Here is a 24,893-nt window from a genome sequence, read left to right as displayed (position 1 = left end):
ATATAAGTTAATGCTTTAAAAATTCTGAGAATGTTTAAGTTAGTGTTTCCCTTATGATTTGAAATCTACTCTTGATGTAAAAAGAAAGGATACCCCAGGTCCAGTCAAATAATGAGAAATGGAAAAGTGAATGGCATATTCTGTAACATCTCATTAATCCTCATGGGACACGATGTAAGTGCTATTAGCTGCAAGAAAGTTTCATTTCAAGGACCCACTGATGGATAGAGAGGGCCTGCCTACGACTCTGTGTCTGTGATTCTGAAGACTGAGTGCATGCTCCACTAGAAGGGGTGCTGTGATTGATTAGTGATGCCTACCCTGTAATTATCAAGTAAGCGTTTCACTGGAGTAACTGGTATCTCAGGGCCTGGAAAATTCCTACTCAATTCTTTCTTATCAGCTGGATGTGACAGTTACATTGAATTATACACAATTTGCCTCAGGCTATAAAACGACCTATGGTGTAGGTTCAATAAGGCTTACAATAAGGCTGTCCAACTTTTGACTCTATTAAGTATGTTTGGTTAGTGTTCAGACCCACCAGGTACTAAATTCTATGTAATTGCGACCCTATTACATTACATCTTCAGTAAGCATGTGTGTTGCTCATTTTTTAAGTAAGCAAATCAAAACACTGAGGAGACATATTTGTTTTTGTTTAGTGACTGATTTGGCACTAGAGACTTAGGGGGAAAACATTTTCCATTAGTGATGACTTCAAAGTTACTGTTCTAAATATAGTTATTTGAATATATATGAATAGTAAAGTGTTCTACTAGTTAAAGTAATACGATAGAAATGTCATGACAAAAGGAAAAAAAGCAAATATTTGATTTAACTGAATATGCTTTCACAAAAAAATTAGGAAAAAATACAAAATATTCAAGTCTACTAAAAAGAGTGTCTTAAAATGGAAAGCAAGGTAAAATTTTAAACTGATAAATGACTTTGTGGTTTCAAACATTTATATTTCTTACTTATTTCTATTAAAATTAGGCAAATACAAAATCTCTAATTTTTTAAAATTTTTAATGAGTTTTTATTTATTTCTTTTTAATTTTTTTAATGTTTACCTATTTTTGAGAGAGAGAGAGAGAGCGAGATAGAGAGCGTGGGGGGTGGGGTGGGTAGCAGAGAGAGAGGGAGACACAGAATCCGAAGCAGGCTCCAGGCTCTGAGCTGCCAGCACAGAGCCTGATGCGGGGCTTGAATTTACAAACCATGAGATCATGACCTGAGCTGAAGTCAGACGCTTAACTGACTAAGCCACCCAGGTGCCCCTAACTTTTAATGAGTTTTTAATATTTTATTATAATTAGTCTGTCATAACTTTCTTACCATGTATAAAAAAATGTTTTTACCTATACCATACTTGATCTTGAACCCCACATGTGTGGGGCTGTTGTCAGATCGGAATCTCAAATACATCACCTCTCCTGAGGACAACTGGCTGTTGGGCAAAGATGTTCCGCAAACCTTGGAAAGTACTCGTGCATTTGAGTCAGCCCCATCACGCAATTCAAGGTAATTGGATGCGCAGCTACGGTGGAAAGAAAACTCCATTTAATATGTAAAGTCAATTGCTTTGACATATTTAAAAAATAAAGACTTCACCAACTTTCTCCAAGAGCATTATTAAATCATCATTTCTGCAGAAGACACGATGACAGTTATTTTAAATCATATGTCACTTCAGAATGCTGCACACTATTTTTCCAATCGTAATACGTTCTTCAGTTAGTAGCTCAAAAAGATAGGTTTTACAGGTGCGACACCAAAGAATATTTACTTATCTTCCTCCATATTCTGTGCTTGTTTTACAAATACAAAAGTCATTCTCAAATTAACCCCCAGGAATTTCAAAAAAACCAAGTACTTTGTTTCACATGATGATGAGACACATGTCACATGACAAAGAAGAACCCTCTCTCTTGACAGCCCTGCCACCCGGGGCTAATGGAGAGTCATAGCCGGAATCTTCCGTGTCCATAAAAGTGAATATTTACCCAATATGTCTTAAGAAAGTCAGCCAATTAATGCTCACTGACTAGGACAGTGGCATTGTGTCAGGTGCCCATAAATGGTAAGAAAAGCTCTCATACCTAAGTTTTCTTTCATACATATATTCTTGCAAATGTATATACGCGTTTGTTACATGAACAGAAAAATTCAGGTTTTGTCAGCCAGGATAGTTATTCTCTTTGTGTTCAACACAGTAAGGCTTGCTCCCCAGTTTGTAATCCCGTAAGCATTCTCATTAAAGAAAGACTGGGAAATTGGATTGTCCTCGCGTTAGTCCTTTTTCCGACACTGGTGACCTCTAGTGTCACGTAACACAAATGTCCATTTGTTGAACAGGCATTTTATTATTTATGACATTGAGTATGAGGCTGGGAAAATAAATATTCATCTACCAGAGACACTATATTTTTCCTGTGGGAGGAAGAATGGATAACATCAATCTCAAACAGCCATCGTCAGTGTCTCCTGGAGGAAGTGCATGGCGTCAGGAGGAACAATATCTGTGTACATAAGCCACTCAGCTAATGACAGAGTGGCTGGCGGGCAGTGTTTTCAGGCTCGAGGTGTAATGCATGTCCCTTTTCCATCCCTGGATGTTCTACGCTTAGAAAAGAAGAGAAATTATTCTTGAACACGACGGCTGAAGAAAACTAACTCTGAGTAGGAGAAAAATGAAATGGAATTGACTTGACATACCTGGGTGTTTCTTCAATATGGAATTGATCTTCAAACTGCAGCCTTATGAGCTTTCCAGGGGGAGCCGCTATGAGCCACGTGCAATCAGCGTGCTGGGGGTAATTGTCAGGGTGGTTGGGGGAGGTCACATATCCAGCAGAATCCGCATCGTGGATGTAGATATTGCCCCCACAGGCTGTTGAGAAACACAATGAAATCAACCTACAGTCTGGAGAAAGACAATGCAATGCCACTAGCTTCTTCTTCTTCTTTTTTTTTTTTTTCTCTTTTTGCACTGTCTTGTGTCTTTATAGTGGACACTCACTGTCACATTAGTTTCAGGTGTATGACAGTGATCTGACAAGTCTACATGATTTCATTTGTATGTGGAATCTAAAAGACACAAACAAATAAACCAAAAGCAGAAACAGACCCATGAACACAGAGAACAAACCAGGGGTTGCCGAAGGGGAGGGAGTGGGAGGATGGGCAAAATGGATGGAGGGGAGTGGGAGGTACTGACTTCCAGTTATGGCATGAGTAAGTCATGGGGATAAAAGGTACAGCATAGGAAATGCAGTCAATGGTAACAGAAGAACGTTGCATGGAGCAGATAGTAGCCACAGCCTGTGCTGAACACAGCATAACCTCTAGACTTGCCACTATCGTTTTTAAAAGCCTCTTTGGGGTGCCTGGGGGGTTCACTTGGCAAAGTGTCTGACTCTTGACTTTGGCTCAGGTCATGATCCCACAGGGCGTAAGATGGAGTCCCGCCTCGGGCTCTGCGCCGACAGCACGGAGCCTGCTTGGGATTCTCTCTCTCCCTCTCTCTGTGTCCCTTCCTTGCTCTCTCTTGCTCTCTCAAAATCAATTAAAAAACCAACAAACAAAAATAAAGTCTCTTTATCTGTATTTCCAATCTCAACGTCCCTTCCTCGAGAATTATCCTCATTTCCTTTTTTAAGCAAATGACTCTGAATTTGCTATTGAGGGAGCTACCCAGTGTGTCACGTTTTAATTTGCCCAACCGTAAATTCTTGCAGAGAATTTCTCTCTTCATTTTAAAAAAAAAAAATGTTTTTTAATGTTTATTTTTGAGAGACAGAGAGAGATAGAGTGGGAGCAGCGGAGAGAAGGAGACGAGACACAGAATCCGAAGCGGGCTCCAGGCTCCGAGCTGTCAGCATGGAGCCCGATGCGGGGCTCGAACTCAAGAACCGTGAGGTCATGACCTTAGCTGAAGTCGGACGCTTAACCGACGGAGCCACCCAGGAGCCCCAAGAATTTCTCCCTTCCTTAAGGCCAATAAAATGATGATGGTGCATAGAACATGCAGTAGAACATCATCGAAGCACTAAAACACATTCACCACTTAGATAAGCATGTGAACACACTAGCACTCAGGACTTCCCACTGACCGTGCAGTTGAATAGAAAGAAGCAGAGCTGTGACCTCCATGTTTAAAAGACTAAGCAGATTATATATATATAATATTGCACAGCTCTGTGGGCATTCGCTCATTATATTTCTGCAGGATTTAGATGCATTTCAAAAGCAAGGGACGAGTGGCATAAGAGAATTTGTTAGCCACTTTCTGTAAGAAGATAAATGAGTTTTTAACACTTCTTTTCTAAAAAACCTAGGTATTATGTAAAAATACTTTCCTTTTGTCAATAAGCATTTTTGGGTAATCTCAGCAAACAATCCAGGCCAGAGTGAACTGGGTACTTAAAATGCCAATGAAATGAGCCTACTAAGTTAGCCTCAGATCCCTGATCTGCTAAACGCTATCGGCATTTATTTCTGCTCCCATTCAGTCACTTACGGTCCTATCCTGAATTTTGCCATGCCCTAGAATGCTTTTAGTCTCTGAAATCCTAAATGGCAGATTCCTCTGACTGCCTTCAATACCCTTGCCCTTGGCCCCTCCCTTAGACTCACCTTGCAAAAAAAAGAAACCAATTTCATGACCGCATGCAAGTCAGACAGTTTGTGGAAATCAATGCCAACAAATGTGTGCTCTCCACGCTCGACACGGCCAAGCAACCCTGCTGTCTCACAGAGATATAAAAACCATGTGAGACTTGACTCTATGCCCTAAACCTGTATTCTCCCCTCTTTCTTTAGCCTCAGCATGCCAACTCGTGTTCTCCTTGAGAGTGCAATGGGAGAAATCAGATGGGAACGCCTTCAATTGTTTACCATCCTAAATGAATTCATCTGCGTCGCTGCCTCCTTTATCTTTCTCTGCACACTGTCTTCCTATAGCTCGGGGTCAGTCTCGCACTCCACTGTGTCCCCAGGGATCATGCTATGTGGAAGCCTTTCCCTTACCCTGTGCTCACACTCTCTCTCCCTCCTTCTCCCCTCCCGCACCCCTCTCTCCTTGTTCCTTTCTTCTTTCCACTCACCGTGGGCTCAGGTCACTTAAAGTCACTTTCTCTGACCTCACTGCCCTCTTTCCTCCTTCCCCCTTGGTGCCCCTTGTTGCCTCACGGTTGTGTACCCAAGGATCTTTTTGATCTTTGTTTTATATCCACAGCATTTAACCTGGTTGACCACATCTCTCTACATTTCTGTCCCCCAGCTGCTTGGACACGGAGCTCTCCTCCTCCTTTTATACCTCACACCATTCCTCCTTCGGTCCTTGGGTGTCTCTTTCCGGGTGTTTCCCAGAAACTGGAAGTTTGTGTCTCTTAATCCCCATCACCTATTTCACCCATCCCCCCGCCCCCTCCCCTATGGCAACCACCACTTTGTTCTCTGTATTTAAGAGTCTGTTTGTTTGTTTGTTTGCTTGTTTTTTTAGATTCCCCATATAAGTGAAATCAAATGGCATTTGTCTTTCTATGGCTGGCTTATTTCACTTAGCATAATAATCTCTAGGTTTATACATATTGTCACAAATGGCAAGACTTCACTCTGTTTTCATGGCTGAATAATACTTCATTGTGTGTGTGTGTATACATATAGGTGTGTATATATATGTGTGTACATACACACACACAACCCACATCTTCTTTATCCACTCCTCTAGCAATAGACAATAGATTTTGAAATCAAAAGAACTGCAAGTCTAATACTGAGGGCAGAAAGATGGGGAGAAGATAATGGCCATACAATTCTTAGATGAAAAGAGGGCCCACAAAGGAATAAAAGAGTCATAACACCGGCAAATAAACCCTTAGTGAATCTGAATTATCACTAAATTTTGAAATCTGTATTATCCAATTTCGAGAAGCAAAGATTTACTCTCCACTAACATTACTCTTTCTTTTGAAACTATGCTTATTTACTTATTTATTCAATTAAACATTATATAAAAATAAATGCCATAAAACTAAGTCATTACAGTAGAATTAAATATAATTATAATCAAGTGTAATTAAGTAAAGGTAATTAAGTTAAAGTCCACTGCCATAATGTATAATTAAATGGGTAATAACAGAATCCCAGGAATACATGTTCATTTTAAAAGAAAGCACACAAATTATCATAAAACAATGTAATTATCATTCTTACAATGTTTCTATAACTGAACATAACTTATAGTTAGACATTTTATAATGGCAAGGACTAAGGAATTTCAGAGTATCCTTAACATCAGTTTAATTTATACTCGTGGAGAATTTACTTTGCTCATTCTCTTGATAAGAAGGCTTAGAAAAATCTAAGCCTCATTTTACTTATCTGTAGAATGGGAATGATGTCTTCCTTAAAAAAGTAGTCATGATGAGATAGTTTAATTTATACTCGTGGAGAATTTACTTTGCTCAATCTCTTGATAAGAAGGCTTAGAAAAATCTAAGCCTCATTTTACTTATCTGTAGAATGGGAATGATGTCCTCCTTAAAAAAGTAGTCATGATGAGATAGTGAATGTATCAAGCATATGGTAAATAGTACTTAGGATAGGTAGAGTAGGCAGCTATTCTCATTAAATTATTGATCCTAGTTTAGAAAAGAAAGGCTTACATATTTTTTTCCTTGAATTTATTTAAACAAGGAAAACCAAGAAACCGCAGGAAAAATACAGGCTTTAGTCTCAGTCAAAATGCTTACCTAAACTCTTTGCCTCATATTTGATTTTAAATCCTTGCCCTCCATTACTGCCATCGGAAATAAACTGAACAAACATTTGATTATCAGAGGTGAACAGAGTGGATGAAGGGCGACTGCCACAAAAACGACCATTTCCTCCATGGCTTCCCAAGGGTGGAGAATAGATATCAGGTCCATTTTTTAGCTAGGAACACAAAACAAAATTGCATAAATCCCTTCATCCAGAGAGAGCTGAAAGCACACAAGTCCTATCAATTTATGTCCCAGGAGAGAAGATTCATTTGTTTATTGCAAGAAGTCTGCAAAGATAGTAATGCGAAAAGGTGAGAAGCACCACTCACCACCAAGTAATCGCCCTGGCTGCACGAAGAATCTCCATTTGGAATCTGGAAGGGCTGTTCAAAATGGACAGCAATGGTCAGACCGCTCTGAACCAGGACATGCCACGAGCAGTTGAGGTTGGGACCGTAGGTCTCTGGATACTGAGGTGATGTGATGATCCCCCTGTCTGCATGCAAATATCCACCACAACCTTTCCAAGAAAACAAAGGTATTTCATTTAAGTAACATTTGCAATAAGATTTTTATGTTGCCCTGTTTTTCCTGAAGATTTTTAAAGCACAGGCAATAGAAACGTGGTTTGAAACCAATTGGGACCAAAATATAAGAAGCAATCAGGCCAGCAGGCATTTGTTGAGCACACACGACAGGGTACTCATTTTGTGGTTGTTGCTAAGATCAGGACCTAGAAATAAGTAATAGAGGCAAATGATTCACTTTATGAAGCTTACTTTATAGGTGAGTAAGCCATACAATAAATGCACACATAATATGTGGATGGGGATAATTCTACAAAGAAAGGTGAGGGGGAGGGAGAAGGGTACAGCATTGTCTGGGGACGTTAGAGAAGGTCGCGTCGTCACAGAATCACCTCAAGAGAGACCCAGAGAAACGAGGCATCAAGCCAGATGGCGTTGCGAGAGAAGAACATTCTGGTTCAGAAAACGCTTGCTTTAAGGCTGGATGTGTCAGTGGTACATCATGCAAGTCGGAATGAAGGAGACACGGGGACAGATCGCAAAGGAAGCAGGGCTGGGTCAGGCAGGGAAGTGAAAGGACTTATTCTGAGGAACAGAGGAAGATATTCAGGGGTTTGGAGCGTCAGCGTGGCATGACGTGACTTAGATTTTTAAAAGCGTCACTCTGTCTGTAATACCTAGACCGTAAGATGGGGCAGAGAGAAGCAGAGCAGAGTGTCCGGTCGGAGGTGATTGCCTGGGTCCAAGGAGCGATGACAGAGCCTGGACTAAGACAGTACAGTGGCTGGGGTCTAGGTATATTGGGAAACTAGAATCATAGTGATTTGTTGATGGTTAGGACGCAGGGTGTGAGAGAAAGAGAAAGATCGAGAATGACATCAAGATTTTTGGCTTACGCAACTAGAAGGATGCCCTTTCCGTCTATTAAGGTTGGAAAGAGTGTGGAATGAGCAGGTTTGGAGGGTGGGAGAAGGTGGGAAGCAAGAGTCGGAGTCCCACGTGTTAAATCGGAAATACTTCTAGATACGCAGCTGTCTAGGATGTAGGTGCGCGCGCGCACGTGTACACATATGTACATATATGCATGCACACATACATCTGTCATACCTGAGTACATGAGAGAGAGGCTGGGAGCAGAAGGAGAGAGTGGAGGGTGGGAGCAGGGATCAATTTGCCAGTTGTCAGGGACTAAACAGCTCAGTGAGGGAGTGCAGCCAGATTACACAACTACTTAATCACAGGTGGAAATTTATCTCAGGTCTGTCTGATTTCAAAGCCCGTTCTTTTAAGCAGCCATGTGACCTGCCTCCCTTGAGTGTGAGGAAGATAATTTATCTTCCATTGCTCCCTACTCTATAAAAGACATATATAATAGTGCAGGAAATATTAGATAAATGTTTAATGTCTATATCGAGAGTCGACTTTAAAATTACACCTCTTTGGTTAAAAACATCAGAGTCTTTCAATGTTCCATTTTCCATGAACTGCTTCTTTAATTTTAACCCAGTTTGGGTTTACTGGATTTATTACTGGACTTCCCATTTTATCAAGTTTTGAAAGTCTCGGTCATACCGCACAGGATCGCCTCCCACATATCGTGCACATTCTCTGACTCATCCAATTCATATTTTAAGAGAAACATAGTCTTCCTGCCAACCCTCAGATAAGGGATTTAAACCAAAAGATTTCTGAAGATACCTTCTATATTACTTCCGGTATTTCTTAGATTGAAGAGGACTCTGGCTTATTGTTCCTTTGATGGGTGGTGGGTAAGGGCTGTCTAGTTCTGTTCTAGCTGAAGCCCTCAGATAGGCTGAAAAATTGTTTTAAAGATGTCACCCTTTGTGCCTACCATGAATGCACCTCCTTTTGGGGGAAGATGCCATGCCCAGGGACCTGAAGGTAAGGAATCCTTCTGTGCAATCCTGGCCACAGTTTTTTGGACCAGGACTCAGTACCTGGCGTAAGGATAGCCAGCCAGAAGCTGGGCAGAGACCTGTGTGCTCTCACTTACAATCTCTGTCCTGGCATAGAAAAATAAGCAGAGTATATTAGAGAGAGAGAGAGACAGAGAGAGAGAGAGACAGAGACAGAGACAGAGGGAGAGGGAGAGAGATGATGAGGTGAGATGATATGACATGACATAAAAAATAATGGAACTTAGTACCCTTATGAAAGGATGCATTAAAGCCTGGTCTGGTGACACTGAAGTCAGAGGTGAACCGGATGAACATGTACTCTCCAGTGGACCGGATGGGTCCAGGGATCTCTCTGCCACAGAGAACTGCTAGCTGCTGGGCCTGGATATTGTCTCCTATGCCAAAGAAAGGAAATGTCAAGCGTGAAAATATAATGCCTTCAGAATCTCCTCCACCATCATTTGCAACTCAGACAAAGTGGCTCATATGTTTTTTACAGAACATCGCCATTCCTGGGAGATAATGAGATTCTCAAGTACAAGGACGCTCCAGGGGTTACATCATTCTGGCTCCAGCTCATGATCGAACTGCCTACCTTTCTCTTTACCCTTTATGTTAAAGTCTCCCTTGACAGTTCCCACCGTCTTTCTAAAAACGGGGCAACCGTTCCTCCTGGCACTAAAACTCAAAATCGGAGCACATGAGAGTTAGGAATGACGGAGGACCAGTGCTGACGTGTGTTAGAGACCCTGCTAAATTACTCTGATCACTGAAGGTCCAGTATCTGAAAGAGAAGAAAGATTGGCTTTTAGGCAGCAGATCCTGTACTATCGTGGCAAGGTCATTTGCCAAGAAGTGTGCAACTTTTATATGAACCTCAGCTCCAGAGAGTTTTTTGGTTGTGGCTGTGTTTTTTGTGGGTTTTTAAAACTTCATTTGTTTTATATCGTTTATTCATGTTTCTATTAGACGAACACACGTACGTCCACCCGTGGAGGATGAGAAACGTTTCAGCCAGGGTGCCCTCCAAGGAGAGAGGCAAAGGACAACTGGGTCACTTCATGGCTCTTTTCCTTTTTACGACTCTTGAATATAAGCAACATGGAACAAAGCCACAACCAAAGGCAGAATGGAGCACAGGAGATGATAAAATATTTGGATACCTTGGCTGGGATTTTTTCCCCCTTAAGGCAAATAATTAATAAACTTCAAGCTCATAAAAACCAAAAAATAGAGTACGAGACATGAGGAAATTTTCCCCTGTAAAACAACAATCAGCAAAATTAATCCTTCCGCCATTGATCACCACCTAAAATGCACTAGTATTAACTATTCTAGAAAACCAGGTTGTGTGTGGGATTACAAATGCAATGGTATAGCTATAAATAGGAGACGCTTGAAAGATATTCTTTGGAGGGTTTGTGACCTCTGAAAATTTTTGGTACTTTATAATTCAAAAGTTTCTCTCTTTAACTCCTTTTGCACGTATTATTTTGCTACACATTTTGCCCTAAATTGTTTCGGTGGACTTACTCTCTAATTACCAATGTCACAAAATTTGGAAGTTCATGGTATGTTGTTATTTATTTCATAGGTGCAAATTTTCTCTCTCAGTGAGACTGGATAGGATCTACTGATTTGTATTTCTTTTCTAAACTTCACCTCAGACCATGTGATGAAACAGTGCTTATCTCTAAATAATTACTTCGCGATCACCTAACTGATGAGTTGGTAGATAACCCAACAACCGTAAGATGGCTTGTTTCTCCCCACAGTATCCATAATAAATACGGAGGTATGTCTAGAGCCTTCCATGACTTCATCATATGGATGGTAGCAGGGATGAATCTGATCTTTAAGGGGAGGGGGAAATCAAAGGTAAACAGCCAGGGCTAGAAGGTAGTCTGGTGATTCTCTTTCTAGTCCAGACTCCTCATTTTAGAGATGTGGCCACTGGGGCCCAAGATTACCAGTAGCTGACATTTATCGAGCAATTATTATTACCACTTTGAGTGCTTTACATACAATATCAGACTTTATCATCACAATAATGCTATTAAGTAGGTATTTTTATTATCCCCATTTTGTAAATTGGAAACAGTCTTAGGGAGGATATATAATTTGCCTGAAGGCATAGAGCATAGAAGTCAACAAGGATTTAAAACCCTGGCTAATTAACTCCAGATGCTCAAACTATACTATTATATGATTTCCCTAAGATCACAAAGTACCTTTTATATCTATAAATAGATAAAAGGATTACTGATTTTTGACTTTTTTTTCTTTTTTTTTTTTTTTTTTTTTTGCCTTTTCCCCCCTTTTCACTGTTTTTTTTTTTTTTTTTTTTAATTTTATCTAGGTCCAATGTAGTTTCATGGAACCTCAATTTTGGGGAATCTTGGTATGTAAAATTTGTTGTTACATAGTCTGGAAAAAATTGATTCAGTCTTGAACCATCACCAGCCTGTAAAATGAATAAACAGGTGGGAGAGTGACTCAGGTCTCCCAGGAAGGCTGCAGGGCCCTCTCTGGGGTGGCCCAAGAATGTTCACAGCCAGCCTTGGACCAAGGGACAAAGGCCCAAGGCCTGTGATGACTGCCCAATTGCACAAGTGGCCTGTAAGTATCATTGGTTGTGGTTAATGGCTTTAGATATTTCCTTCAGGATGGTATATACCCCTGCTACTCGGAAGCAAAAACCTGGCTGAACAAAGAACAAATAATTGAAATGGGACTTGAAATTTTATTCTAAATGTAGACAAACACTGAGCCAATGAACAAAATACCCACCAACCGCCACATAGTAGGCACTCAACCACCACATCTTGAATGAATCAATAAACAAATGAGGAAATAATGAACCTATTCAGCACCAACTCATGTTGTAAATAAAAATCTCTTTGGATAGGTTGCACACCAATTTAAAATATTATCATTGTTTTGGCATAGAAGTCAATCTGCAGAGCTCTCCAAGTTCTATGCCTCAGCAAGAACATTCTATAAAGTGGATATGATGAAACCTATTTCAGAAATATCTCTAATAAAGTAAATTGAAATCTAAATTAAGCAACTCCAAATTCTGCATCTACAAAATGCCAGGGCTTTTGCTAGGGAATTTTGTGTTTATTATGTTCCCTAATACAACAACCTCACGAAGGAGATATCAGCCTCTCTTTCACAGACAATAAAACAGACCTGGAGCCGTTCAGCAGTTTAGCAAAAACCACCTCAATAGAAAGTGATTTTTGAAAGAGTAGCCACACTTTACTTCACTAATGCAGTTACCTAATGAAGATGTTTTTTCAAAGTTTCTACTATATTCTGAACACTCAGAATATGTGTGCAAGGACACACTCATTTCATCACATGAGAAGTTTTAAATGTTAACATCCACAGGAATGCCTTGATGTGAGAAAAGACGGCAATTTCTCTGAGCAATGTGCTGGATGATGGTTGATGGAAAAGGGGGGAAAGTTAAGGTTTATCATCTCCTGTTTTGTACGACTGACTTGAGCGTTAGTGTCCAGCCTCTACAGAAGGAAAATCAAGCACCTCTGCCGTTTCCTAACTGCCTTTCACGGAAGTCTAGCGTTGAGGGGATAAGGAAGACACAAGCTTACACGTTAGTAACCTGTGGGCAAAAAGCAAGCACATGTTCGTTTGGTCCAGAAAAGGCTCTGAAGCTTTTTTCATTAATTTCCAAAATTTAACAATTGGGAAATTCATAGAAAATTCTGTATCTTTCACATCTCTTAAAAAAAAAAAAAAAAAAAAGGAAGCTAAATAACACTGAGCCTGCCTTCCTAGTAGCTGCCCCTTCAACTCTGTGCCCCAGATTAACACTTTCCTTGTTATGTCCCCTGTTTGTCTAGGTAGGCATGTGAGGTCGAAATGTCTGTATCTTGTGGTTCTTAGACTTTAGAGACCATCATTATCACCTGGAGGCAGGGACAAGGGTCAAGCGAGAGAGGCACTTGCCTCATGGGCAACATTCACGGAGGTCCCAAAGACCTTAGAAAGCAAGATAAATAATATTTTACTGCAATAGATAAAAACTGAAATTTAATGTAAAATGGTCAAAATATCACCATTTTCAACAAAGACAGAATCCAACCGTGCGGTTTGCATAATCTTGCCTTGCTTTCCTCAACCTAAACGTGGCCCCTGCCTGGAGGGCTTTTTAAATCACAGACCTAAGACCCACTTGGAGAGTTTCTACTTTGGGAGATCTGGGGCGTGGCCATAAGATTGGCATTTCTTCCCTGGTGACACTGATCCTGCTGGTCCGACGACCACACTGGGAGAAACACTGGTCAGAGGACGTGGCTTGCCTCTCCTCCAGCCTTGTGAACCGTGAAGCATGATTTTGTACATGTTGCATATTAGCATTATTCTTATCCCCCATCATGACATAGCCATACCACACCTGTGCATAGAGGAAAACATGAAAAAATATAAGCCCTTAATTCTACCTATTCTACCCAGAGATTCAGTAGACAAAGAGAATTGAATACAAAGAATTATATATCTATAATAATATATATAATAATAATAATAAATATATATAATAATATATAATATATATATATTTTTCACACTGGTATCTTAAGGTCATAGGTATAAAATATCAAAATGTATCTCCAAGACCTTTCAAAAAGAAGGCAGCACCACCTGGAAACTCAGACCATTATTTTCTACTTAAGCCAAAGATAGTATTTTCTCTTAGTAAGATAATGCTGTTCCTGAGATAGTATGTGCATTAGTTTGTTACAGGCAATTTAATATTTTCCTTATGTTCTTGAGAAATTGTAGCCAATTCTGGTATGGGATGCCTTCACTGACCATAATGTCAGGGAACTTCCATACAAAATGGATGGAGGCAGTAAATGAGTATCACTATAACTGAACGTAACTCTGTATGTGTCAAGGTTGAAACTCGTAGTTTTGTGTTTTGCTTAAATGTTTCTCACCATCTCTTATCACAAGTTTGTCATAGTCACATGTTCTGTGAGCTTCGATGTCCAGGGAAAGGATGTTGAGTTCCACGGTAGAATCTGGGGCCTGAATGAGCCACATACAGTCAGCGCTGTTACTGTAGCTTTCGGGCCAGCCTGGGGAGAAAAGAAAGGCTGGCGCATCTCCTGTCCTCAGGAACCCACCACAAGCACCTGTAGAATGAAAAACAACATCTATGAGATACCTCTGACGGAGGAGAATCTAGCCCGTTCATTTTAAAGTGGCAGCTCTGTACCAAAAGGACACAACCAGTTACAACAAAGTTCTCAAAGAAATCTAGAAATATTTTATTAAACCTGCTGACTCACAAAGCTGTGATTTCTGTTCATTTATCTTTTGTGTAAGAAAAACACTGCGTTCTGCTTTTTTCACCATAGCCTTGCCACACGGCCCGTTTATTAGTGTCTTAGTGTCTTTTATTTGTTAAGCACGAAGTTAGTCCACGTAGAAGACCTTCTTTTATTATCATCATTATTATTATTATTAATGTTTCCTCTGTACTTTACCTTTTTTGAGAGAGAGCGAGAGAGAGAGAGAGAGTGCCCAAGCATGAGTTGAGGACGGGCAGAGGGAGAGAGAGAATCTTAAGCAGGCTCCACGCTGAGCATAGAGCCTGACACAGAGCTCAACCTCACGACCATGAGATCATGACCTGAGCCCAAATCAAGAGTTGGATGCTTAACCGACTGAGCCACCCAGGCGTCCCTCCTCTGTATTCTAATCTTTACTTTTTTCAGCATAGCTGTTCACCATGTTATTTATATGTGGGCAATTTTGAAATCATTTTCAAATTAGTAAAATGTATAACAACAGCCTTTCTTCATTTCTTATTAATTTTTTAAACAATTAGCTTCGTTAAAGTATTCTTTGTGTGTCATAAAACGTACCTTTTAACATCTACAATTCAGGGGCTTTTAGTTATAGTTACAAAGTTCTGTAACTATCAGGGCTAATTTTAGAACACTTTCACCATTCCAAAAAGACACTTTATACCAATTACCACTGATTGGCTATTTTCCACTCTACCAGTCCATGGAAACCACTAATTTACTTTCTGTCTCTGTCTATGGATTTGCCCATTCTTGCCATTTCATATACATATAATTGGACAACATGTGGCCTTTTGTGACTAGCGTCATTCACTTAGCATAATGGTTTAAGGTTCATCCGTGGCATATTTCAGTATTTCTTTCATTTTCCTTCATTCTTTTCATTTCCTTGCTTTAGGCCTGTCCAGTACTCCACTGTATGGATATATCACATTAAGTTTTATCAGTTGTGCGATATTTGGGTTGCTTCTGCTTTTTCACTATTATGAAGAATTCTTCTATGAACATTCAGTTTATACATTTTTATGTGGACTATATGTTTCCAATTCCATCAGGTATATGACTAGGAATGTAATTGCAGGATCATATGGTAACCCTGTGTTTCAATTTTTGAAGAACTGATAAACTGTTTTCCAAAGTGGTTATAACTTTTTATAATTTTACCAGCAATACACAGGGTTCTTATTTTTCCACATCCTTGCCAACCCTTGTTATTGTTTGCTTTTGCCAACCCTTGTTATTGTTATTGATTGATTAAAATCATCCTGGGGAATGTTAAATATGTATATTTTTTAGTATACCATTTTAATTCACCTGTTCTTTTTTTTTTTTACTATACATACATACATACATACATACATTATTTTTATTGAGAGACACAGAGAGAGAAGACGTGCAAGTGGGGAAGGGGCAAAGGAGAAGAATGCAGAGAATCTTAAGCAGGCTCCAGGCTCCGCATGTGGCCTGACACAGAACTCGGTCCCATGACCGTGAGATCATGACCTGAGCCAAAATCAAGAGTCAGATGCTCAGGGGCACGTGGGTGGCTCAGTTGGTTGGGCGTCCGACTTTGGTTCAGGTCATGATCTCATGGTTCATGAGTTCGAGCCCCACATTGGGCTCTGTGCTGACAGCACAGAGCCTGGAGCCTGCTTCAAATTCTGTGTCTCCCTCTCTCTCTCTGCCCCTGCCCTGCTCACACTCTGTTTCTGTCTCTCAAAAAAGTGAATAAACATTAAAAAAAAAAAAAAGAGTCAGATGCTCAACTGACTAAGCCACTCAGGCTCCCCTACTATGTATATTTTTAAGTTATTTTCTCAGTGGTTGTTCTGGCAGTTACAATTTACATCATAATTTGAAACAATGTAGTTTGGGTTAATACTAACTTAATTTGAATGGTACACAAAACTTGGCTCCAATAAAATTCTATTTCCATCCCCATCCTTTGATGCTATTTTTGCCATAAAAATTATACATTTAAACATTACAAATCCATCAACACAGTTTTATAGTCATTGCTTGATACAGTTGTCTTTAAATCAGAGAGCGGGAGAATTACAAACAAAAATGCATTTGCAATGTCTTTATATTTACTTATGTCATTATCTTACTGCATATACTATTTATTAGTTGTCAAGACATGCTATGGTACTTTCATTTCAGTCTAAGGCCTTCCACTAGAATTTCTTTTAGAGTAGATCTGCTGGCAATAAATTCTCTCCATTTTCATTTATCTTGGAGTCTTTGAATTTCTCCTTAGTTTGGAGGATATATGTGCTGGGTATAGACTTTTGACTTTTAATCAACAGTCTTTTTATTTCAATACTTTGAATATGTCATTCCACTGCTGTCTGGCTTTCATGGTTTCTGATGAGAAGCTAGGTGAGGACTCCTTTTACATGATGGATCACTTTTTCCTGGTGCTTTGAAGATGATCCCTTTTTCTCCAGCTTTGATAGTTGGTGACTTATCTAGGTGTAGATTTCAGACAGCTTATCCTATTTGGAGTTTACTGGGATTCTTGGGTGTGTAGAATAATATTTTTCATCAAATTTGGGAAGTATTTGGACACTGTATTCAAATATTCTTTGTCCCCCTTTATCTCCCTCCTTTTCTGGGGCTTTCATTGTACATATATTAGTATAATTGATAGTTTCTGAGGCTCTGTACAATTTTTTTCAGTCTTTTTCCTTCTTTCCTATGGACAGGCCAATCTCAATTGACCTATCTGCACGTTCGCTGATTCTTTCTTCTATGTGCTCAAATCTGTAATTGAGCCCATCCAGAGAATTTCAATTATTATACTTTTCAATTCTAACATTTCTAGTTGGTTTTTTTCTTTTCATAATTTCTATCACTTTATTGATAGTCTCTGTTTGGTGATATATTATTCCCATATTTTCTTTCAATTCTTTAGACATGGTTCCTTTTAAGTTTTCAACACATTTATAATAGCTAACTTAAAGTCTACATGTGTTGGGATATGCCTATAAAGCTCTAGTAGGCAGTTTACAACTCTGCCTCAGTCTTCACTTCCTGCTTACACAGACCCTCAAGATCACATAGAGTTGAGAGATCAGGGCCCTCACGTCCTCTCTTGGACATGTGCACAGTCCTGCACCTGTGTGTGGCTTTCTAAACTTCCAGAAATATGTCAGAGTTTTCCAAAGCTCCCTATGGGTATCTCATTCCCCAGGATTTTCCTTTTACAGTTTTATTCACCCTCTTGTTAGCTGCACCTGGTATTACTGCCACATATAACTGTGATGTTAAACAGTCACCACTGACTGTTTTCTACAAACACCCTGGGGATAGGGCTATGGGCACAGAACAACCGCTGAGGCAGGTCAAATGAAGACAAGTCCTGAGAATGGAGCTTTCCTAGGAAGCTGCCAGATAGGTCAAATAATGGTAATTCCTTAGGAATAGGAGGTTTTCTGTAGCTCTCAACCTGTTCTACTCCTTCCAGTAGTCACTCAACTACTGGTTTTGCAGCTACTATAGTTGAGGATTCTGCGAGGCAACTGTAAAGCTGAGGCAAAGGGAGAGATGGAAATAGGGAGAATTAAGATGCCAGAAAGCTGACTATTTTTCTGAGATTCAGCCATCATTCTTGAATAAACGCTCTTTAGATTGTTGCGAGCTTTGATGAATTTCCAGGGTTCTCAAAAGCTGATCTTGACAATTTTGACAATGTTCTCATTGTTTTCCTGCAGGAATGCTTTTTCAGAGGTCCTCACCCCATCATTCCAGAGGTTTCTGACTTTTATACCAGTACATGTTTGAATCTCACTAGGATCACCAGGAAGTGAGTGCAAACTTTTATGGGACTAGGTCCTAATTCTTGTGTCCTATTTCTACACAGGCTACAGAAGTAAAGAAAAAAAGAGACAAATGAAAGAAATTTTCAAGTGGAAGACTTTAATATTACTCAGGGTCTTCAAATGTTAAGATTTTCCTTTATGTAAAATATTTCTTACCTTGAATTTATAAAAGGCAGTTATCAAACTAACCGACTTGGGGTCATTATTCTTTTTGGTCAAATATTCATTTTCCCTCATTTATAAACACATGCTGACATTGCAATTCCTGATCCTTTTGTGGTTGAGTGAGGTCATTTGACCAGTTTGAGCCAATGAATTATGAGCAAAATAATTTTGTCACTTTTAAGCTGAGCACTTTTGTACTGAGACATGCCAGAGCTCTCCTTCCTCTGGCCATGATCACAGTCAATGTCCCAAACAATGTCAGCTCCAACAGCCTGGGCTATGCAGTGATACTGATGACAAGGCACTTAGTTAATCCAAGAAGAATATGTAACACAAACCAGAAAGAAACTTTATGATTTTTCACCAACTCAGAGTTTGGAATTGTTTGCTATCGCAGCATAACTGATTGTGTCCTGACTGATATGCTGACTAACCTTCTAGTCGATGTGTTTAATTTCCTTCAAATGATCCTCATCCACATTAAGCTCAGTTTCCTTTGCTTTCTTTTCTTCTGCCTGTACCACATGCTTTGTCACTAAATAATTTAATTACTAAATTGTTATTTAACTGACATATGAATACTTTGTCTTTCCCAAGTATTTTTAAGCTCCTGGAGAGTTGAGATCAGATCTTTGTCCCTTTACTTAATTGTCTCGGTGTATCTATAGCAAATCCTCAATAAATATTTATTGAATTAAACTAAACATATGCATGTGTAAGAAATGCTGATGGTACAATGTGCAATATATATTTTAAAATGTTAAGCTTTTTACATTTTTTTTAGTTTTAATGAATCTTTCAGAATGCGATGCCCCCCTATCATCTAGGTAACTAGTAAATTATAAAATTCTCTTATCTTCTTACTTTCACCTTCCCTTGTTCTCAAGGAAAATGAAATTTATGATATAATCACTCATCCACTTAACTCATCTAATTACAGAGCTTAAGTATGAGAAGAAAATTTGTCATTTTTGAGTACTAAATTATATTTGTTGATATAATATTTTCCATGAGTAAGTGGTTCTTTCTCTAACTTGAGATTCGTGGCTATAAAAAAAGCTTAATTCAAGTTTACTTAGAAGAGCTATCCAGAATTAAATGGATAGCTTCAAACTGCATTTGGCAATCTTGCTGATGGTTCTTTGCTCTTAGATAAGTAGATTAATATTTTAAGAAAGAGATTCATATTCAATTTTATGGAAACATCTTGTAAGGGGGGGTGGAAAAAAACATCTCAGAACAGAATACTCTAGGTGCATTAAATGAAAACAAGTATGAATGATACATTAATCAGTTACCTCTGCCAATACAAATTCCCAAGAAGTTAGAAGCAAATAGACTCTAATCTTTTAGGATATATTTAGTCTTAGAACAAGTTCAAAGTTTGAATATTCTTCAATGAGAACCTATGATAATGTGTCTCAATCAAGTACAGCTGATCCTTGAGCAGTGCAGGGCTTAGGGGTGCCAACCCCCAACACAGTAAAAATTCCACATGACTTTAAGTAGCCCATGTGCCCAGCATAGGCTCAAGCTCATGACACTGTGATTAAGAGCCTCATGCTCTACTGACTGAGCCAGCAGGTTCCCCCAAAATCCATGTAACTTTTGACTCCCCCAGAACTTTATTACTAATCGTCTACCATTGACCAGAAGTCTTACAGATAACAGTCAATTAACACATATTTTGTATGTTACATGTATTACATGCTATAGTCTTATAATAAAGTAAGCTAGCTAGAGAAAAGAAAATGCTGAGAAAATTGTAAGGAAAAGAGGGGGGCCTGGGTGGCTCATTCGGTTAAGCGTCTGACTTCAGCTCAGGTCATGATCTCATGGTTCGCAAGTTCAAGCCCCACATCCGGCTCTGTGCTGACAGCTCAGAGCCTGGAGCCTGCTCCAGATGCTGTGTCTCCCTCTCTCTCTGCTCCTCACCAGCTCACACTATCTCTTTCTCTTTCTCTCAAAAATAAGTAAATGTTAAAAAAAAAATTTTTTAAATAAGGAAAAGAAAACACATTTACAGTATTGAACTGTGTTTATCGAAAAAATTCTCATATAAGATTTTTTCAATCGCCTTCATTTCAAACTTGTGTTGTTCAAGGGTCAACTGTATACCAAGGTTGGCAATATCCCCCAAACTGGGCTGTCAGACTTCTATGACAACCCATAAAAGCCATTCAAAATTGTTTAAATAAAATTTTAAGGAAAAATCAGTCTCCCCAAACACTGCTTACCAAGGGAATTAAGGATGTCTTAAACATAGTCAAATAAAAGTTTAACAATTAGGCTAATTTTACCTTAAAACATGAAGGTTTATGACCAACTAAGGAGAAAGTGAAGCATTTCTGAAGGCACATTTAAAATGAAATCTAGAAAAGGGGTGCCTGGGTGGCTCAATTGGTTGAGCTTCCCACCTTAGCTCAGGTCATGATCTCATGGTTTGTGAGTTCCAGCCCTGAATCGGGCCCTCTGCTTTCAGCACAGAGCCTGCTTCAAATCTCTCTGCCCCTCCCCCACTCACTCACTCTCTCAAAAATGAAAATAAACATTTTTTTAAAAACTTAAAAAAAGTGAAATCTAGAGGAAAAACAGTTACTTCTGTCTTCTAGTTGACCCATAATATTGTGTGTGTGTGTGTGTGTGTGTGTGTGCATGCAGAGCATTTACAAATCAAATTTTCAGAGATCTCTAAAGGAGTCTCTAGAAGTTATAAGTAGAATGCCTCATGGATATCAAACCCCTAATTAATATAAAAAATATAATGGGAAAAATATAAAAAAACCACAAATGTACAGTTTTTACAAAAGGCCGTATTTATGAAATTAAAAGAACACCTGATATATATGGAGGGTTTTAGGGCTGCACTTATTCTTAGTAATTTACATATTTGCCACCTATTAAGGGAAGGCCCTTTGAAACCTATTATGGGAAGGCCCATGCAGTGAAACCCAAAAACAGAATTTTATTTATTACCGTTTGGTAATACGTACCTGGAGCAATCGTAGGGGAAGGTCCAACAGAGACATTCATTGCAAACCACTCCAGAAGGAATCCTTTCCCTGAGATTGAAGAGTCAGAAGAAAACTGAAATGTCAAGGAATTTCTAGAGGAGCTAAAAGATTTGGTCTGGGTACCACAGTAAGTTCCAATTAGGCGGGAATGAACACCAAGCCCATCGTAAATCTGCATGTAAAAAAAAAAAAAAAAAAAGATAATACAGCACTGAATTCAAGTAATTACCTCTATTTTTCTTCATAAAAAAGAAAACTAAAAGGTTGCCTTGTTATTATAATTTCATCATAATGAAAAAAATAAACAAGTAAACACCCTATGTCAGTTGAAATAGAAAGCACCATTAAATATAAAATATGACTGCAAAACATTTTAAGTGTTTTAAAATAATTTCATCTTTGCTGCAGAATTATATGAATTCATAAGCTGTATGCAATATAGCTCATTATTTGATCTACAGTAAAATTTAGGGGTGGAAAATTAGGAATCAAGATAGTTGTACGACAATAGAATTTATTGAATGTGCTTTGGGGCCTCAAAGGAAGGAATTAGAAAGTAACAGAAAAAGCAACAAGAAGAAGGAAAGGTTTAAACAGACAGGTGTCGGAAAGCAGCATTAATGACAACAAAAGAGTGACAGCTTGCGAGGGCTCAACACACATTCAAATCAATTTTTTTTTTCATTTGGTTGAAAATATGAAGTTACCTATTTAGAGACATATTTTTATAGTTACAAACACATAGCACGGAGCACATTGTTTTTTTCGGCACATGTGGAAAAATGCCATCCAACCGTATTTCCTATCCTTTACTTCATTTTGTAAATAATTTGGAACAAGTTCATTGAAATTGTTATAAATTTCTCTGCCGAAGCTATGAGATAAGCTGTTTTTCAAACTATGTAATAATGATTTCCACACATCCGAAGCACCTTTAGGTACTGAACTCTAGGTGAGGCCCTGCAGACCCAAGATGAATAAAATGGAATCCTGGCCTTTGAGAATCTGATAACATAGTTAAACTCACAGAAGGAGAAAGTAGACTGATGGTTCTCAGGGGCTGGGGAGAGAGGGAAATGGGGAAATGTTGGTCAAAGGTTACAAAGTTTCAGTTATGCAAGATGAATAATTCTGGAGATCTAATGTGCAGCAATGTGACTACAGTTAATACTGAAATATATCGTACTGTTTCTGTATTATATACTTGACATTTGCTAAGAGGGTACATCTTAAATATTCTTTCACACACACAGACATATACGCACACAAAATCCAAATGATAACCATGCAAGGTGATACAAGTATTAATTAGCTTGACTGTAACAATTATTTCACAATGTGTACATAGGTTACAATATCAAGTTGTACATCTTAAATATACCCAATATTTATTTGTCGAATATACCTGAATAAAGCTAAAAAAAGAAAAAAGAATGTGACCGTGTTTTTGAAACTGATGCAGTAACCAAAATCTGGATGGCAATAACCACCACAATTTTATATTTATTTATTTAAAAATGATCCTTCAAACTTTTAACACTCTAACATAAGAATACACAAGAAAATGAGATATGAGAGAGAATACTTAACTAAGATATACATATACACATAGACAAAGCCCAAGAGGTAAATTACAATAATGCTAAAAATAAAACTTAGAGAATCCAAAGATAATGAATATAATGACAGAATTACCTTTTCATAGGTAATCTAGAAGAGGTAATCATGATCCAGGGAGGCCACCCCATGTGATTTACAAATGCTTCAACTGACATCAACTTGATTTGTTTTTGCAAATAGAAATTCACCAAAATTTACTAACACTGATTGCCCTTGGATACTCACCCTTAATTTGTCATAATAGCAGTTTTGAGTTGCTTCAATGTCTATCTCCAAGATTCTACCATGGATAGCTTGAGACGCATCCACATTTACTATCCATTGGTAATCAGAGTTGTGGGGGTAATGTCCAGGCCATAAGGGAGAGGCGACTTTCCCATGAGTTCCCACAATATTATCATTGCCAAATACTAGGAGGGAAAACAGAGCAGTAAATCAGAAGTACTTAGAATATCTCTTTAATCAAATGAAAGAAACAAAAGGCAAGGGGTGTTGAAAAGGATGGACTTTTAATTGGCTGTGATTTCTATTCTGAACACTGGAAGAAATATTGCTTCCCTTTTGATTTCTGTACTATCTACTAATTCCTTGGAGAACAGTGATTTTGCGAATGGAATTTCATCTCCTAAGAAGGTGGCATGGTGTGAAAAGAGGAGATAACTTCTCATGTGAAAAGGGGTTCCCAGACCCCAGGAGACCTGATGACAAGTGAAGGGGTATTACCAGGCTCATTCTCTATTTTGTTTACCTATTTTCCTTTTTACAAAAGAATGGGACATGTTTTCAAATTTTTGGCAAGAGAAACAGGCATATTGGAATGCCGTGAAAAACAGCTAATTATGGAAAAGTCAAGTTAGAAAATAAAAATATTAACATTATATTCTATTAGAAGAAAATCCTGTTGTTATAATATCTGAGCACTTAATTCAATCCTAAAATATACTCAGTGTTTTGAATTTGAAGAATAGAGAGTTTGTGACTTCAAACGAAATACCCTTGGTATCAATATGCTCAACCTGAACTAAATACGTTAGAAGGTTCTAACAAAATATCATGTAAAAAGTTTAATATAACATTAGGTAGAAACGAGCTTAAAACGATTACTAGAGCCACTCTCCCTTGCTCCTGGTGGGCCATGCACATGTAATTTAGTTTTTGTAATATAGTTTAAAATGAAGTAATTCCACAAATACAACAAATCTAGGAGAATAGAGTTCAGGATTCTTCACTTACTGCATTACCAAAAAATTTGTTATCCTTTCTAGTTTGTAGGATGTTCTCTGGAAACCATCGATAAAAGAGAAGCAACTTACTGTTAGTAAATGTGGCTTGGAAGCCTATGCCACTGCCTGAGCCATCGGAGACAAATCGGATCCACAGTCTGTGCCCAACAATGGATGAATAATTGAGGGGGAGGACATTTCCACAATATCGCCCCACCAAAGTACCAGTGGCGTTTCCTTCGCGGATCTCCACAAAATCCCTGTTACAGTCCTGAGAATCCTCCAACTGGAAAGTTCTAATTTGAAAAGAGAGAGAGAGAGAGAGAGAGAGAGAGTTTTGGAGGATTAAATTGATAGAATAAGCTTTGAGATTATCCCGAAACACCTGCTGGTTTCTTTATAACTGTTCTTTATAAAACTTTAACTTTAATCACGTTATCTTTGAGCCAACTCCAAAAATTTCTTTTCCCCAAATTTGCTGAA

The 24,893-nt window shown here is 38.6% G+C and overlaps 1 protein-coding gene across 1 annotated transcript in view; it reads right to left on the bottom strand.

Annotated features, from left to right (window-relative positions):
- CUBN (cubilin) overlaps positions 1 to 24,893 on the bottom strand; it is a 273,842-nt gene that overhangs the window by 81,044 nt on the left and 167,905 nt on the right. The window contains exons 37-45 of the mRNA XM_019460669.2: positions 24,501 to 24,706; positions 23,413 to 23,597; positions 21,547 to 21,739; positions 14,190 to 14,387; positions 9,468 to 9,614; positions 7,103 to 7,293; positions 6,762 to 6,945; positions 2,722 to 2,896; positions 1,365 to 1,543 (exon numbers count right to left, since the gene is read on the bottom strand). Of these exons, the coding sequence (XP_019316214.2) occupies positions 1,365 to 1,543; positions 2,722 to 2,896; positions 6,762 to 6,945; positions 7,103 to 7,293; positions 9,468 to 9,614; positions 14,190 to 14,387; positions 21,547 to 21,739; positions 23,413 to 23,597; positions 24,501 to 24,706 (1,658 nt within the window). The remainder of the gene's footprint in view (positions 1 to 1,364; positions 1,544 to 2,721; positions 2,897 to 6,761; positions 6,946 to 7,102; positions 7,294 to 9,467; positions 9,615 to 14,189; positions 14,388 to 21,546; positions 21,740 to 23,412; positions 23,598 to 24,500; positions 24,707 to 24,893) is intronic.

Source organism: Panthera pardus, unplaced genomic scaffold, assembly GCF_024362965.1.
Source record: "Panthera pardus isolate Hobbes unplaced genomic scaffold, ASM2436296v1 HiC_scaffold_6, whole genome shotgun sequence".
Taxonomy (NCBI): Eukaryota; Metazoa; Chordata; class Mammalia; order Carnivora; family Felidae; genus Panthera; species Panthera pardus.
Note: the sequence above shows the minus strand (reverse complement) of the source record. Positions and strands in the feature narration are given on the sequence as shown.